Genomic DNA, 16,899 nt, shown 5'->3' with positions numbered 1-16,899 from the left:
ATTGACTATGACAGATACTTGAGGCTGAGAATGGCTCCATTTCTAGGGAACAGGCTAGATAGCAGTGACAACCTGCCATAAAGACCGATGCAGGGAGACCAGGTCTGCTGGGGAAGGGCACGGGCTCGTGTGTACCAAGCTTGGTGTCAGACTTTTGGAGATGGAGGCATTTTGGCAACAGAGGACATTGAGAGGCCCCAAGGCAGGTAGAGACAGTGCTTGGTATATAACAGAGTCAAACTAAATTAGGGCTTAGAGAAAAAAAATGAGGACTTGATCTCACTAAACAAAATTATTAAAATAAAGATGATATTTTTACACCAACCTGTCTGAGAATTAGATTTACCTTGTTCAACTACTGTTGATTAAGCTTTCTTAACCCCAGAAGTACGAGGCCTGCACGATGCACCTTCTGGTTAATACTTCTATTATGTTGTAATGTACAGATCCACTAAAATTCAGAGCAATTATGACAAGGCTCTTTCTGCTAATAAACTTTAAAAAACCTTCTCCACACGTGAAATTTGACCTTTGATCTCTGTTTTGATATATTTATTGTTGATTCTAAAGATAGAATCAAGTGTTCATTTTCTTATGAAATATATTTTTGAAAATAAGTCCTGGAAGAGGAAGGAGGGTTCCTGGTTGACATTTTGAGAGGCAGAGGGGAGGGAAAACTGCAGGTGGGCAGGGAGCAGTGTGGGCAGAGGAATGAGCAAACATCCTAATAGGATTTTCTTCTCTTGAGACACAACATTTCAAATAAATATGGCCTCTAAGTTAGAGTTACATAGATTTATACTTTAGTTACTGGGATACAAAAAACCCCAGATGACTATCACTTCACTTTCTAACAGAATTCAGCCCTCTAATCCAAACCAAGATAGGTGTGTGTGTGTGTGTGTGTGTGTATGTGTGTGTGAGAGTGTGTGTGTTTTAATCTAGAACATGAAAATTTTATTTTTCAAGCATTTATAGTTATCATTCATTTTTTCCCTTCATATTGCTGGCAGAAATTCCTCTCTTGTATTGCCTTTTTACACAGCTAAACTTCTGCAGTTTGAACTGTGACTCTGATGAAAAAAGGTTTATGGGGAAAGGCAATCTAATCATGGTTTTCAGCTGGTGGAGGGGGCTAGGAGCTGTGGAGATTGCTCCTGTCTCAGCACAGATGTGTGCAATGTGTATGTGCAGTTGGGAGGACACAATCCTGAACATAAAACATACACAGTATAGAGAAATATAAATCCCATGCTTCAGACTGAGGGCATTCATTTCAGTTTAACCCTTCAGCATATTTCTCCTTTTTTTTCTTAGTCCATTTTAAAAGTTAATTTTTAGAATTAAACATTAAGGAATACTGCTGCAAATGCCATAGACAGTGGTTGGGGAGGGGTAGCAGAGGGCAGGTTTTCAATCTCCAAGACCTTGTGCTAGTAGAGACCATGTGCTTAGCCCACATTAAAGATGGCTGAATAATGACCCCAAAGACACCTACATCTTGATCCCTAGTACCTGTGAACATGTTGCCTGAACATTATGAAAGGGACTTTGCTGATAAAATTAAGTTAAGGGTCTGGAGATAGAGAGATGATCCTGGTGAGCTATGTGGTCACTATGGTCCTGATAAGAGGCAGGAGAGGATATGACGACAGAGTCAGTGGCTTGGGTGATAGTCTTTGAAGACAGAGGAATGGACTGTACAGAAGCCAAGAAGCATGTGGCCTCTACCAGATGGAAAAGGAAATGTAATAGATCCTCCTGTGGAGTCGGCTGACCCCTTGATTTTAGCCCAGTGACTTCTGCCCTTCAGAGCTACATGAGAGTAAATTCCTGTTGTAAGCCACTAAATTTGTGGTAATTTGCTACAGTGTCCATAGGAAGCTAACACACAGATTAACTGCCCTGGATATTGGCATCAAATATTGAGTTTTATGTAAACTGCAAATTATCAGGCTATTATGTTTTCAAATTTCCTTGCATTTTAATACTTCAGAGCAAATATAAAGCTGAGCAAGAAGGGGTTTTGAAGCATTCAGAGGCCCCCTTTTCCATTGCCAGCTATGTGAGTTGGGACAACCCTTCCCTCAAACCTTGTTTCCTCTCAAGGACGCTGCAAGGAATAAGACAGAAAATGCAAGAGCCGCAGAACGAGTTATACTATGTGAAGCTGGAATTCACGTTGACCTCACAGTGCTCCAGGCTCCTCATCTGCAACGTGGAGATAATATTAGTAACCATAACATAGGAGAGTGAGGATTAAGTGAGTTAAGGATGTCAGGAGCCCAGAGTTGCATTACAGGTGATGCACTGTATATGCTGCTTTTATTAAAAAAAAAAAGAGAAAAAAAAGTAACTTGCTAAGATGTTGCAAATGATCAATAAATGAGCCTGGCATACCTGGCATGTGCCTTTTCCACAGCATCTTCTAGGTCTAGTCTAAATGCACTGGGTGTTATGTGTCCCACTGAAACTTGGTATCTGCCTTCATTGACCTTGTAATCTAATTCAGAAGCCACAAGAAAGTCTCCACCAGGTCACTTCAGTGAGCAGGACTGACTTTGAACACTCTGTAGTTTCAGTGTCGGGGGATGGTAGAGTTAGAGGAGTCCTGCCAGAGGAGAGAGGGCTTCTGATGGATTCTGAGAGGCAGAGGGGAGGGAAACTGCAGGTGGGCAGGCAGCAGAGCAGGTAAAGGAATGCACGATGGGGCCACAGCTGGGCATGGGGCAGGGGCAGATTTGCAGTAGTGAAGGCCTCAGACTTTCACATAGTGGCTTTATGATATGGCTATAGAGAATCCTTGAGAAAAATCCTAGCAGAAGGCAGTCGTGATCACACTGTTTCAGATTAATCTGTGGTATATATAGCAGTGACTTTTAATCACGCTGTGGTAATTCTCCAGTGTGATACAAGGGTGTGGTGTTTCAGAGTTCATTTATAGCCAACACCAAAGATGAAGAGGAGGAAGTGGAAGAGGGGAAGGATGAGTTTAGTAATCTAGAAAAAATGGCAGAATATGTGGAAAATGTAAGTATTCAGAAGCCATCTAAATAGAAACAAGATACTAAAGCTAGATAGGCAAATATTAAATGAGTTCTTCATACAAGATCAGAGATCAAAACCAAGAGATAAATTATTGAGTAAGAGGTAAAAATGAAATTAAATGGTCCTCTAACAACCAAAGCTGGAATTTGATTTCTGCTTTATTTCTGCTTGTTTGTTTCTAAGACAAAATTTTAATATAAGTACTTGGACTTAATGCGTGGTCCTTGGCAGAGCTGCAGAATATATAAATATTGGCTATTCACCATCTGTCAGGCAAGTGCTCAACAAAGAACAAAGGAGATTGTGTTCCTATCTAGCAGGGGACAATTCATGTAATTTGTCCTTTTTTATCCAGGAAAAGAAACATACACAAGAAATCTGTGGTGACCCTGTGTTCAAACAGCAAGGAGAAAGAGTGTCCACACCAACAGATTAATGCCCATCAGATTGCCTTTTTTTAAGTGAAGGATTCGAACCCATCTCCTTTTCTTTCATCTGAACAAAGGCTGGGGGCTGGTTGAAGGATGAGAGGCATCATCAACATCCTCTGGCAGATCCATATAGCTAAATGGGTAAGAGAATGCGCATGCACACCGGTTTCCTTATCCCACCTAGGACTGCTGAAGAATCAGTGGTCTAACCAAGCAAATGGGCATCAGCAGCTGGTATCCTAACTAGTGGTGTCCTAAGCCACAGCCAATCAGCTCAGGGGCTTAAAGTTACTCATCTTTCCAGCACACATGATTTCCTTTCTTTTTAGTAGGGATTAGGAATGACTAATTTTGCCACAAAGCTTAATTAAAGGAGTAGGGTTCTAGAAAATAAGATAAGAAGAATAGCCTATTGTTTACTCCAGGTTTAGAGAGTCTGACCTGGAGGACATAAAGCCAGAAATTCAGGGCCCATGGGAAGGTACACTTGATCTCCTCATTCATTTTGTCTCATAATAAACATTTTAGCCACAATCTACTCTGTACCTAATGACAGGATATGCTACAGGTAATACATGGACTTTCTGAAAGTGGAAACTGATTTGAACTGACCCATCACCTTTTCCTAGGGTTAGTGGCACAGTTTAAGGTCATCAATATTCTCTAATTAGAGGCAGCTCAGAATAAATGCACTAGAAGCCAGGAACCTGGGTTCTGGTCCAGGCGGTATGATCTTGAGCAACGCTACATCTAAGCCACGGTTACATCATCCATAGAACAAGAGTGCTCATATATGAACCTCAAGGCCCCTTTCAGCCATACAACAATGGGGTTTGGTATTATGGAAAGTACCCCATAAAACAAGAGTGATGGCCACCCCTAAATTTGCTAGCAGTGTGAACCCCAGTTTCCTCAAACCTAAAATAAGGATAATAAAGCCTAATTTTCACTGAATAGTTGTGAGAATTAACTTCAAGTAGATGTGGAATAATATATATATTTCTTAGTAAAATCCTGGTACATTGGTGTTCAAGATATAGTACATTCTCTTTACTTCCACAAACTATCACACAGTGGTATAGAATTTATGAACTTAGCCATAATACATTTAAGCTTGAAAAGAAAATATATAGTCAGAGTCTGTTTCTAGCTACTTTGTAGTCATCTCTCAGTACATGCAAGGAATTGGTTCCATGATCCTCCTCTGATTTGGTTCCAGTTCTCCATGAAAAATGGCATAGTATTTGCATGTAACCTACGTACATCCTTCTGCATCCTTAAATCATCTCAAGATTACAACTAATGCCTAACTTAATGTAAATGCTATGTAAATAGTTGTTATACTCTATTGTTTAGGGGGTAATGACAAGGGAAAAAAGTCTATACATGTTTAGCTCAAAGGCAACCATGCAGGCTTAACCAGATTGTATATAATGTGCCATTGCTTAAACCTACAGATGTGGACAATCTGGATATGAAGGGATGACTGTATTTTAGTGCTTTGCTCACTTGCTCCTTAGAGTACTTAACTAAACCACAGCCCCAAGATGGACAGGGAGAAGGAAGGAAGGAAGGGCCTGGAGGATATTTGGCTGCCTGGGAGTGGCAGCCCCTTTCTCAGCACTAAGGCAAACCTTTGTAAGTGGCCAGCCTCTCCCTGCAGGTGGTGACCATATAACTTATCACCCAAACTAGGACACTTCTGAATGTTTAAAACTATCTCAAACAAGGAAGTATGTCCCTGCCACCTTTCAGGCTTACTTTTTGTGACCTTTCTTGTCACTTTAGAGCTAAATCTGAAGTCCAGATGATGAATGAGCACATTGCAAAATAAGATATGCAAGTGATCATTTTAAAATCCTTCTGTGTTCTTCAAAGTCAAACAAGAAGGTAATTTAACAAACTGGAGAAATATACATTGATTTTTAGATAGATGGCTACTATAATAGAATAGTTGGGTTATTATTATTATAATGTAAAATTTTGGTGCAGCATCAACAGACATTTTTGTAAAAGGAGGGAGAGTAAATATTTTAGGTTTTGTGAGTCATAGGGTCTCTGATTCAACCACACAATATGCCCTTATAGTGCAAAAGCAGCCACAGATACTAAGTAAAAGAATGGGTGTGGCTATGTTTGAGTAAAACTTTATTTACAAAAAGGGCTGCAGGGTAGGCCTTAGCTTGTGGGCTGGAGTTTGCCTATTCTTGTTTTAAAACAATGGTTCCCAGACTTATAGAATTCACAGAAACAGGAAAATGAAGATAGATATCTGAAATTGACTTTGGATTTCTAACTTACTTTGCTAGGTAATGAAGTTAAAAAAAAATCATTATCTAATGGCCAAATTTCTTAGAATTTTTAAATAGCAAAAGTAGAAAGGGCCTGGATTCAGAAACAATTTAGCTTTATGAAAAACCCACCATATTATCTATATTTTAGAAATTTTTCCTTAGCTTGATTCCAACTCTGTCATGAATACACTCAAGATTAACAGATGGGTCGTTTGAGTTGCTTTTGGAGATCAGTGGGGTGTGGTACAGTAGAAAGAACATGGTGTTCATAATTAACAGCTTTAGATTTAAATAAGGTTAAAGAAGTACTAGGAAGGAAGGGATGAGCAGCACTTGAACATTCCCTTAGTGGGACAAGAATCCTTTGCCATGAATAGCTATTGCAAACATACGCTCCAATATTGAGTAACCTGAGAACTCACCGGTTGCCATTGTGCAGGGTACCATGCTGGGGGGCAATTGAAGCGGTTGCAAGCTTGCACTGTGCTGGGTTTAGGGTGGCGACACAGATCATCAGCCAGGATTACCATTTCATTCAATTCTCTGGAAAGCAGGTGAGAGCAGAAGACATCTCTGGTCTGCAGGCCTACACCACAGGTGAGACTACATGGACTCCACTTGCCAATTTCCCACCTGAGAAAAAATCAGAGAGGACAAAGACTGCCTTAGTTCCCATGCAGAGAACATTTCCTATGAACTCAAGGGTCATTAATTGATTAAAAATCTCCAACTTGGAATGTGGGAAGTTCTAGGCAAAGATTGGCTAGGAATTCTATCCTGTGCCTAGAACACGTCCTTCCTCTTTATACTCCAGAATTCACTTAGAGTAAAGCAAAGAGGGTGGCAAAGTAGAACATCCAATATTTACCTACAAAATCTCCAGTAATGATTAAACCATGTCTACTTTGATGGAACACACAAGCTTTGTGAAAATTAAGGTGCTATGTTACAAATAAGTTATGTACATAGAAAGTTTGGCTACCACATATTGAATGGTGGGTCTAGGAAAAGATTTTCTGCTAATTTTTTCTAACCCCCATTCTCAGTGAGACTGAAAAAAAAATTTGTGCTTGTTATTCTTTGGCTTCAAAGTGAAAGGTCATTGGCTCCAACTTTCTTCAAACTTCCATCACAGCCCAGAAACATCTCTGTCTTATGTATAAATATCATCACTGCCTGGGACTGGATAATGTAACAGAAGTGGAGGCTGCTAAATAGATCAGTCTTCCTGAAGGGAAGTAAGTGGAGTGAGCGGCTCATTATCTGGACATAGAAGTCAAACACACAGATGAGTTGAGTGCATGAATTGGCCAGTTCTAAATGGCTGAGTCTTGAGAAGTACATTTATAGTGAGCTAAGGGCCTATAAAAACAGCCCACTGCACCTCCCTGTTGTTGCAGCCTCCAAAATGGGAATGGTAAGTACAAAGCTCAGTTGCTTGGGCTCCGAGTCAGAGTGTTCTCTAATGATCAGTTTTAGAAGGTTCTGTTTACAGTAGGAGGCACAAAGATTCTACAAACGGGAGTTAGCCAAGAAAAGCATGGCAGTATATTCCTGAGTAGCTAGTCTGCCTAGCTTTCATAGCCAGCTCAAAAATTGGTTTAACAATCTTTGGCCTTAATGATTTTCATCAGACTGTAAAAGTAAGTGTCTACTCTCATCTTTTCCTGCTATCCTAAAAGGTACCTACTGTCCTATTCCTATGCACACTAACTCCTTTCATCTACACTGTTTATACCTATAATGAACTACATCCATTTATGCCCCAGAGTTTTCTAGCTCCATCTTTATGTAAGCTGTATTCCTAGTTTGGAATACCTTTTGTCTTTCCCTTATCCCTCAAAATTTCTTCCATTTCTACATATTTGAATTTCACCCATATTTAAAAGATGGCATTCACACTTGCTCCAGACACTGGTGATTTTCTCAGTTGGATTATAGTTGTCCTGTCTGTCCAGGGTTCTGCTATAGAACAGACCTTCTGATGTCAGGCCTGTGTCTGAGTCAGTTTTGGAACCCTCACAGTGTCCATCATACTACCTTGTAGATGATTAATGTAGATGGTTAATAAATTCTTGACAAATGAGCAAATAGAAGGGGTCTTCCATTGCACAGGGCATGTAAACACATTAGTTTATTCAGTTTTCTCCAGAGACATAGGATCCATTGATTTTACTCACTTTATAATTGAGGGAATCTGAGAATCTAAAATGCTGGATTCTTAAGATGCCCAAGTGCCTATCATTTATAAATAGTAAAGCCAGGATTTGAACTTGGATACATCTGACTCCAAAGCCTGTGTTCTTCCTATTGTACCATGCTGTCTCCTGGAAGTACCTTAAAAATTCTCTATAATCATTACAAAATTTTAAATGACTAGAAGAAGAAAGGCTGGGTGGAATATAGTTCTTTTTGATCCTTGTGTGAATAAACTTCTCTTATTTTTAACCACCCCCCAGCAGGATTATTTTCAAGTTATAAAATGTTGTGGTGCAAGAAGGGTTTTGAGATTGTCCAAACATCCAAGGATGTGGGGAAAAAGAAACACTCTTACATTGCTGGTGGGACTGCAAATCGGTGTAACCACTATGGAAAGTAGTATGAAGATACTTCAGAAAACTTAAAATGGATCCACCATTGACCCAGCCACCCCACTCCTCGGTTTATAACCAAAAGACTTAAAATCTACATACTACAGTGACACAGCCACATCAATGTTTATAGAAACTCAATTAACAATAGCTAACCTCTGGAACCAACCTAGATGCCCTTCAACAGATGAATGGGTAAAGAAAATGTGGCACATATTCATAATGGAATATTACTCAGCCTTAAAGAAGAATGAAATTATGGTATTTGCAGGTAAATAGATGGAGCTACAGAATATCATGCTAAGTGAAATAAACCTATCCCCCAAAACCCGAAGCCTGATGTTTTCTCTGATAAGTATATACTGATCCATAGTCGGGGGGGCGGGTAGGGACGAATAAAGGAACTTTGGTTTGTGTAGAGGAGAGTGAGGGGGAAGAGTGGGGTTGTCAGGATGGGAAGGTCAGTAGAATAAAACAGACGTTATTACTCTATATACATGTAGGATAGATACACTACTGAAATGACTCTGTACCATGTAATAACCAGAGGAGTGAAAAGTTGTGTTCCATTTGTGTATAACATGTCAAAAGGCATTCTACTGTAAAATAAATAAATAAATAAGATTTGTCCAAATATCATTTCCTGCTCCTTCCTTCTAAAGGTTGAGTCTTGAGCATGGGCTGGACATAGAGGCTCTCCCTTCCAGTGACTATAACGAGGCAGAAGTGATGCTCTGAGACTTTCAAGGCTAGACCATAAAGGATATAGTTTCCCATGATGCTCTCTCTAATGGCTTATTCATGGTGAGGGGAAGCTAGCCATCATGTCAGGAGGACACTGAGATGGTCTTAAGGAGCATCTACCTGTCGAAGAATGGTACCACCGTCAGCCCAACTTGCCACTCACCTGCATAAGGTACCTTAACAGCACATCCTCCATACCAGGCTAGTGTTTGGATGACTGTAGCCTCAGGAAAGGCCTTGTGCACAAACTGCCTATGGTTCTTCCAGATTCCTTACTCAATAAATTGTGGGAAAGGATAAATGTTCATTGTTGTTATAAGCCACTCGGTTTGGAGGGAAATTTGTTATGCAGCAATAGACAATTAATACAAGTATGCACCCCTCTCCAATGTATATATATTCATCCAAAGACATATAAGAATATTCATAGAAGCACTATTCATAACCACCCAGATGAGGAAAACTAAATGCTCATTAACAGATGAATGAATAAAAAATTTTGATATGTTCATACAAAACTATATAAAACAACGAGAATAAACCATAGCAATAAGCAACACTGTGGATGAATTTTATAAACATGAAACTGAGCGAACAAAGCCACAAACACAAAAATTGATATGTTTCTTTTCAATTATATAAGCTCAAAATCCAAACCCAATCCGTGGTGTTAGAAGTCAGGCTGGTAGTTACCCCTTGGCAGGTAGGAGCTAGAAGAGGGGTATGGTGAGGAGGGCTTTCCCGGATGTTGTCTAGATCTGGGTACTGGTTTGGGTCCAGTTCATGAAAAACCACTAAGTCTTATGCATAATATTTGTACATTTTTTTTGTTTGCTATGTTTCAAAAAGGGGTTTTCCCCCCAATTTTAAGTGAAATCATAAAACATGGGAGTCAAACAAAGTCCAACAACCACCCCGATGCTGATGACTGCTCTATGTGTGTCTCACAGGGCAGCTGCCTGCATGGTTAATGCTGACCCCAGGTTCACCTGTGCCAGGGCACAGGTTTTTATGCTCACTCCCTGGGCCCCTGCCCCCACTTCTGTTGGAAACCCAGTTACCAGGACCTTGAAGCAGAGGCATTTTGACAACTATTAGGCCAGTTAAACACTGCACAGAGAAACTCACAAAACAGACCTCTCTGCCTACCCTGATAAAAGCACATTTTACATTCCCAGGGAAGGAGGTCAGCAGAAACCATCTGCACATTAAGCACGTTTGCTGATTCTGGGTCAAAAATATTTTAATCAACTTAGGCCAAAAAAGGGAAAGCAGGGACTTTTCCCTACTTCTGTCCTGCATAGAAGCTGCCCTCATGGGCTGTGGATCTTGCATTTTGGACTTGATTTTGGCTTCCAGAACTGGGAGACAATAAATTTCTATCCTGTTAAGCCACCCAGCCTGTGGTACTTTGTTACAGTAGCCCTAGGAAACTAAATCACTTTAACCTCATCATTTCACACAGTGTCTGGAACACAGAAGATGTGCAGTTAACTGTGTGGTCATTTCAATGGAGTTGAATTTTCAGTGAACTGTGTGTACCTTTGGATGAGTCACTTGGCTGGTCAGCATCTCAGCAGTGTCCTTTACACAACTGCTTGCTTCCAATTTCAAAGTCTCAAAAGCTCTGAACGCCATAAATTTTTCTTCAGTGCGGTATAAGCTCTTTTTGTGACAAAACTGTGCCTAAATTGACATGCTTTGATAGGCTGCATCCCACTTTGGGTAAATATTTATACATTTTTACTGCAGTAATTTTAGCCTGTTGGAGTATGGCATTTTCCTCCAGAAACTGCTAGGGATATTATACAATTTATGTCTTAGTCATCCAAAGTCTTTCTAAAATACAAAAAAATTGTGAATTCTGAAACACATCTGCCTCCGTGGTTTTGGCTGGAGGCCCGTCGCCACGCATGAGGAGGGTGGTAGAGCTGATGGGTAGGGTTCTTGCCCTTCTAGGCTTTAGGTATTTCAATCATGGTTGGGCTCTCAGCCAGAATGTTACACAAACTCTAGTTTCCCCCACATTTTTTTTCTATACTTTTTCTTTCCTCTGAGCCCTTCTTCATATTACTGTCTCCTTTGTCAAACCCTTTTTGCAGGAGAGGTTCTGTGAACTGATGGGTTGGAGTTGGTGCTCTGTACTGCCAGACTCGCCCGCTTCCAGAACAATCGACTCCTGACCCAGGGCATGCAGGAGCCGGGCGACCCTCCTCCTCAGTGATTGGAATTAGCCTTCCTACCTCTGCCCAGCCAGAGGTGTTCTTGAGTTGACCTTCACTGTAACTGGATTTGAGACATTAGACTTGGCTTCCTGATTCTCACTTTATTTCCCTGACAGCAATGGAGATCTGCCCAAAGTCTAGCCAACTGGACTGGTCCTGTCGCTCTATCTCCATCTGGCCGGTCACTGGTCATAGGTGGGCAGAGAACCTTTAGCCATAAGTCATAAGCCAGAGCCATCTACCTGACCTCGCACATGATCACCAACAGCAACAGTCATACTAACACTTACACAGCATTTACCACGAACCAGATTGTGCTAGCTGCTTTATGGGCATTATTTCCTTTTAATTCTCTTCACAGCCCCATGAGACAGGTACGATTATCATCTGGATTTAACAATAAGGAGTTGAGGTCTGGAGAGGTCAAATCATGGCCCCCAAATGCTTGCTGCAGGCAGATGTCAATGTCATCTACATCATACCCAAGTCTACCCTGACTTGGGCACAGGGCACTGAAAATGGAGCTGCTCCTCATCACAGGGGCCAGCACAGTGGATGTGTAAGCTTCAGCTCTGCATCATCCCACCTGCTTTTGCTGAGGTCCCCGTAGGACCCTGGAGTAAGGCCACCCAAGATGTGGAGAGGGGAAATACTGAGGAATGATACTGGCCAAATTATATTGTTATATCATGTGTGTGTGAATATGTAACAACAAATTCCACCCTTGTATACAACTTTATTGCCCCAGTAAAAAAATACGGGAAAAAAAGAACTGATTCACAATTTGTATCAATCTTCTGAAGAAGTTTCCCAATTTTACAGGTACACTAACAGAAGCTCTGAAGCCTTAAGTAAATTGTCCAAGCTCATGAAGAAAGTAAACAAGAGAACCAGGATTCAAACTCAGGCAGCTTGGCTCCTGCATGCTTAACCATCACACTGTCTCTTAAGACCAGGATGACTGAGTGAGTGGTCAAGGCTGGACACCCCAGTGTGCTAAGCTTCAGAAAGTTATAAATGACAACATTGACAGATCTATTTCTTAATGACAGTAACAAAACCATGGACACCACCCAGGGTCATGCATACACTTGCAGTTGTGATTTCAATGAAGCAACAATGCTCCTTGGCAGCGAAATGGGCAAAGGCAGTGTGTGGTCCTCCCAAAAGAGATGTTTGCTTTTAAAGGTGGCCATCAGAGGTAATGTGGGCAATCAAGGGCCCACTGTGGTTGGCCATTTTTAGCAGCTTGTGTTAGTATTAGCTACACAAAAGGAAGGCTTTTTGCATTCTTTTGCATAGGGCTCATTATGTGAGTTGCTTGGTTTCTCTGCCTTAGTCTTTCAGAAAAGGTAATGACCTTTGCCTCCCAGCAACTGATTGTAGCTGGTATAAAGGCACATAATTTCTAATGGCAGACTCTCCCCACTCCAAGCTATTATGCCCTAAGAACCTTCTCTTACCTTGGCTTTTGCAAGAAATTCCCCTCCCCCAAATTCAGTAATTTAAAGTGCACTTTTTCTTTGGAAGAGAAACACCATTGTAAACTTTACTTTTTTTGTTAGAAGTATTTCTTAAATTTGTATGTAATACTTCAATTTGACATTTCTCCATACCATTTCTATCCTGTGATTAAAAAAAAAGTCCTTGAAGATATTTCTTTCTTTTAGAATGCCTCTGAGGTCAGGAGGTGGAGAACAATGCAACAGTAATAAATAGGACACCACTGATATGGCCGAGTCTAGAAAGCTTAAGGTAAGGCAAAGAGAGACAGCCTAGGATGCATCCCGCTTTCAGTTTTTCATCTTTCTTACCAGTGTCTTCCAATTTATCTCCACATCTCCCAGTATCTAATCTATTCCTAGCTCACAGCTACAAATGTCAGTCCCAGTGCAAATATGATCATTTTACTTGCTGTGGTTCAAACCCTCTTTGGCGTCAGAGATGAGTTTCAGTAGGGAAAGGAGCCAGTATGTGCAGAGTTCAGCTTTGGTCCAGCAGGAAAGGGGGCCCTATAATTCTGGAGCTGAGCTTTCAAACTGGCTTTTTTCCTCCTTCCTCCTCCTTCCTTCTTCCCCTTTGTGGGCGATGAACTTTAGCATGCAGTTTGGTTGGGAGTGGCTAATTGGCATGTGATAGGCTTCAGCATTGGGCCAGGGTAGCTGGGAGTCAAACATTCAGGGAGAACTGAACAAATACATAGATATCTAGAAAACAACGTGAGCCAGGTTTCTTACTGTCAGTGAGGGGAATTACAAATATGAAAAGCAGGAAGACTAGAGTAACCCTGTACAATTGGATTGGTGTTGAACTCATGTTTTTTAATACATAGACACAGTCATATCAACAGCTATAAATGATATAAACATGATATTTCTATCTATATAGTACTTCCTAGCTCTCTCCACTGAAAGGCCTAGAAGCAATGGCATCCTAGAAGAATTAAATATATCATGTGTCCAGATCCTGGAATCCATTTAGTAGAGAATTTAGTTCTCCACTCAAAGCAACCAGTTTTTATAGAAATGGCTGACACCAGGTCAGGTTCTGCGGGAAGGAAAAATGGACCTGGAACATCTTGTTAGACCAGAAAACTGGGAAGTGCTCAAAGAATGATGAGTTATATGTCAAAAGGACAGTGGGGGGCCTGGTTGAGAAGGACTCCTAATTGGCTATGTCTGGAACGATTGAATAGTAATAGATTTTAACCCTTTGAGTAAAACAGAAATTTATAAATAAATAAATAAATAAATTCAAGCAAGCTCCACTGCAATGGAAAGCCTATTAATAATCTAGAAGGAACAGAAGAATTTGGAAAGTTACCATTCGGTAGCCATCATGATAATTAACTCAGGTAAGAATAGTCGATGGGTATTAAATGTGGTAGGTGAAAAGCCAACGAGGAATAGATATTTACTTAGGATCAGATTCTTTCCTTACTATGGTCTGAATGTGTCTCCCTGAACTGATGTGTTGGAAACTTGAACTCCATTGCAGCAGCGTTCAGAGGCGCGGCCTTTGAGGTGCTCAGGTCATAAGAATGGACTGATGCTGTGTAAAAAGGGCTTGATGAAGGGAATTCATTCCCCTTTCGCTCTTCAGCTTGCTGCTATGTGAGGACACAGCATTCCAAGGAGCACCCTGGGAGAAGACAGCAGCCATCCCCAGATGCCAGGGGCAGAATCTTGAACTTCTTAGCTTCCAGAAGCTTAAGAAAATATTTCCATTCTTTACAAATTACTCAGACTCTGTGATTCTGTAAGAGCAGCACAAATGGACTAAGCTATTCTCTATAAAATACTTGTTCCTTACTATTAATAGGTGTGACATGCTTATTAATTTTATAGTCAAGAAACCTGGCAGACATAATTTTAATCAAGCAATGGGTTAACATCACCAGTCATGGGATATAGCGACCACTGTCTTTCTCCTGACATTATGCTGTTATGGTTTGGAGATGAGATATTGCCCTAGAGCTCCCATGTTTATGCAGGAATATTCAGAAGTGAAATGATTAGATTATGAAAGCTGTAACCTGATCAGTCCAGCCTAGTTTGAGTGGACTGACTGGGAGGTAACTATAGTCAGATGGGGGATGGGTGGAGAAGGTGGATCACTGAGGGTGTGCCCTGGAAGGGTGCCTCTTCCCTGCAGCCCCTCCCCCTCCCCTTTTCTGGTTCCTGAACCTGCCATGAGCTAAGAAGCTTTCCTTCATCGGGCCCTTCAGCTGTGATGTTCTCCATCACCTCTAGCCCAAAGTGATGGAACTAGCTGAGCAAGGACTGAACCTCTGCAACTGTGAGCCCCAATAAACTTTCCCCTTCTGTTATTCTTTCTCAAGTATTTTTGTCACTGCAATGAAAAGCTGACTAACTCAAATGCACGAAGAAGAAAATAGGATACATGTGGATTACTTCTGCCAAAAATTCAAAATCATGGGATGGGATTGTGGCTCAGCAGTAGAGCGCTCGCCTTGCACATGCGAGACCCTGGGTTCGATCCTCAGCACCACATAAATAAATAAGTGAAATAAAGGTATTGCGTCCAACTACAACTAAAAAATAAATATTAAAATAAAATTCAAAATCATGAGGAAATGTCGTCAAGCAAATCCAAATGGAGGGAGATTTTTACAAAGTAACTGGCCTGTACTCTTCAAAAATATTGGAGGGTATAAAAGATAAGAAAAAACTGAGGAACTGTCCCAGATTAGAGGAGTCCAAAAAGAAATGACAACCAATGCAACCTGTGATGATTCTATATTGAATCTTGAACCTATAAAGGACATGATGGGACAAATAGCAAAATTTGAGTGGAGTCTACGGGTTAGATAGTGATATATTGAATCAATGTCATTTCTTGACTTTGATGGTTATATTGTGGTTATGTAGGAGTGTATTCTTGTATTTAGGAAAAATATGCTGAATTGTTAAGATGCAATGGAGTATCATCCAAAATTATTCTCAAATGGTTTGAAATGATTAAAAAATAGGAAAATGAAATGCAGGGCACAGAAAACACTGTATATCAGTTTTGCAACTTAAAAAAAACTAATTATTTTAAAATTATCAAGGTTATAAAAATATATCAGTTTCACTTCCTGTCACCCATATTTCAACTCCTTGGCTGTCCTGTAAGGTGCTTCACAAACTTAAAATGCCATTCTAGTTTAGTTTCAGGTTGCTGCTCTGCTCAGCTGTGCATCCTCTTCTGCGCTCTCTCAGTAGAGTCCAATCCTCTCTGTTGGATTCTGAACATCCCCTCCAGTCTGAATACTTCTCTGATCTCCCTTCCCACAAAGCAGACCTTTTCCTCCACAGCACACCACCATCTGTTTCCTCCTTGTGGTGGTGGCTACTTCTGCCCTCAGGCTCATCCCCATTCTGCTACAGGCATTTGTTTCTGGGCCTGTTTCCCTCCCTAAACTAAGCTTCACAAGGGCAATAAGGACCCTTATCTATCTCAATATCTCCAGCAACTACTACTACTCATGGTATATTGCAGATGCTCAGCAGGGTATGATGGCGTAACATAGACCATGGTTCTGGGATCAGATTGTTCATGAATGAATTGCACCCTGCCACTCTCTGGTTGAACAGTCTTGGGAAAGTTACTTAACAATCTACTCTGAAATAATAGCAACACCTACTTCGTAGCGTTGTTAGGAAGTTTAAGTGAGAACTTCTATGTTATGGGCTAAACATGGTGCCTGGCACAGATAAAAGGCTCCATAAATATGAGCTCACATGAATTACTGTTACTGAGTGCTCAGTAAATACCTGTGCAGTGCAGGAATAATTATTGTGAGGACAGGGACTAAATGAGAGAGTGAGAAGGCTTCCTGGAGTGTCAGAAGCCTGAATGTAACTTATTTAGCATTCACTGCCCAAAGTGGAAACAGTACTCACCATGGTCAAGAAGCTTTCAGCAAAGAGGGGAGAACTGACAGAAACCCAGGAGACATAGTGAAAGTGTTAGGTAATAGCAATGAGCTAATCACTACACTATTTGGTTCAACCACAGGGAATGCAGGAGGTCAGCAGACACACAGTGTGGTACTCATTAC

The 16,899-nt window shown here is 40.8% G+C and overlaps 1 protein-coding gene across 3 annotated transcripts in view; it reads right to left on the bottom strand.

Moving 5' to 3' along the window:
• Adamtsl1 (ADAMTS like 1) overlaps positions 1-16,899 on the bottom strand; it is a 935,498-nt gene that overhangs the window by 119,939 nt on the left and 798,660 nt on the right. For all 3 annotated transcript variants that reach the window (XM_058586373.1, XM_058586374.1, XM_046467403.2), the window contains one exon: positions 6,196-6,406. In XM_058586373.1, coding sequence (XP_058442356.1) covers positions 6,196-6,406 — 211 coding nt within the window. The remainder of the gene's footprint in view (positions 1-6,195; positions 6,407-16,899) is intronic.

This window comes from Marmota monax, unplaced genomic scaffold, assembly GCF_021218885.2.
Source record: "Marmota monax isolate L192 unplaced genomic scaffold, Marmota_monax_Labrador192_F-V1.1 WCK01_AAM20220418_F8-fsc00033, whole genome shotgun sequence".
NCBI lineage: Eukaryota > Metazoa > Chordata > Mammalia > Rodentia > Sciuridae > Marmota > Marmota monax.
Note: the sequence above shows the minus strand (reverse complement) of the source record. Positions and strands in the feature narration are given on the sequence as shown.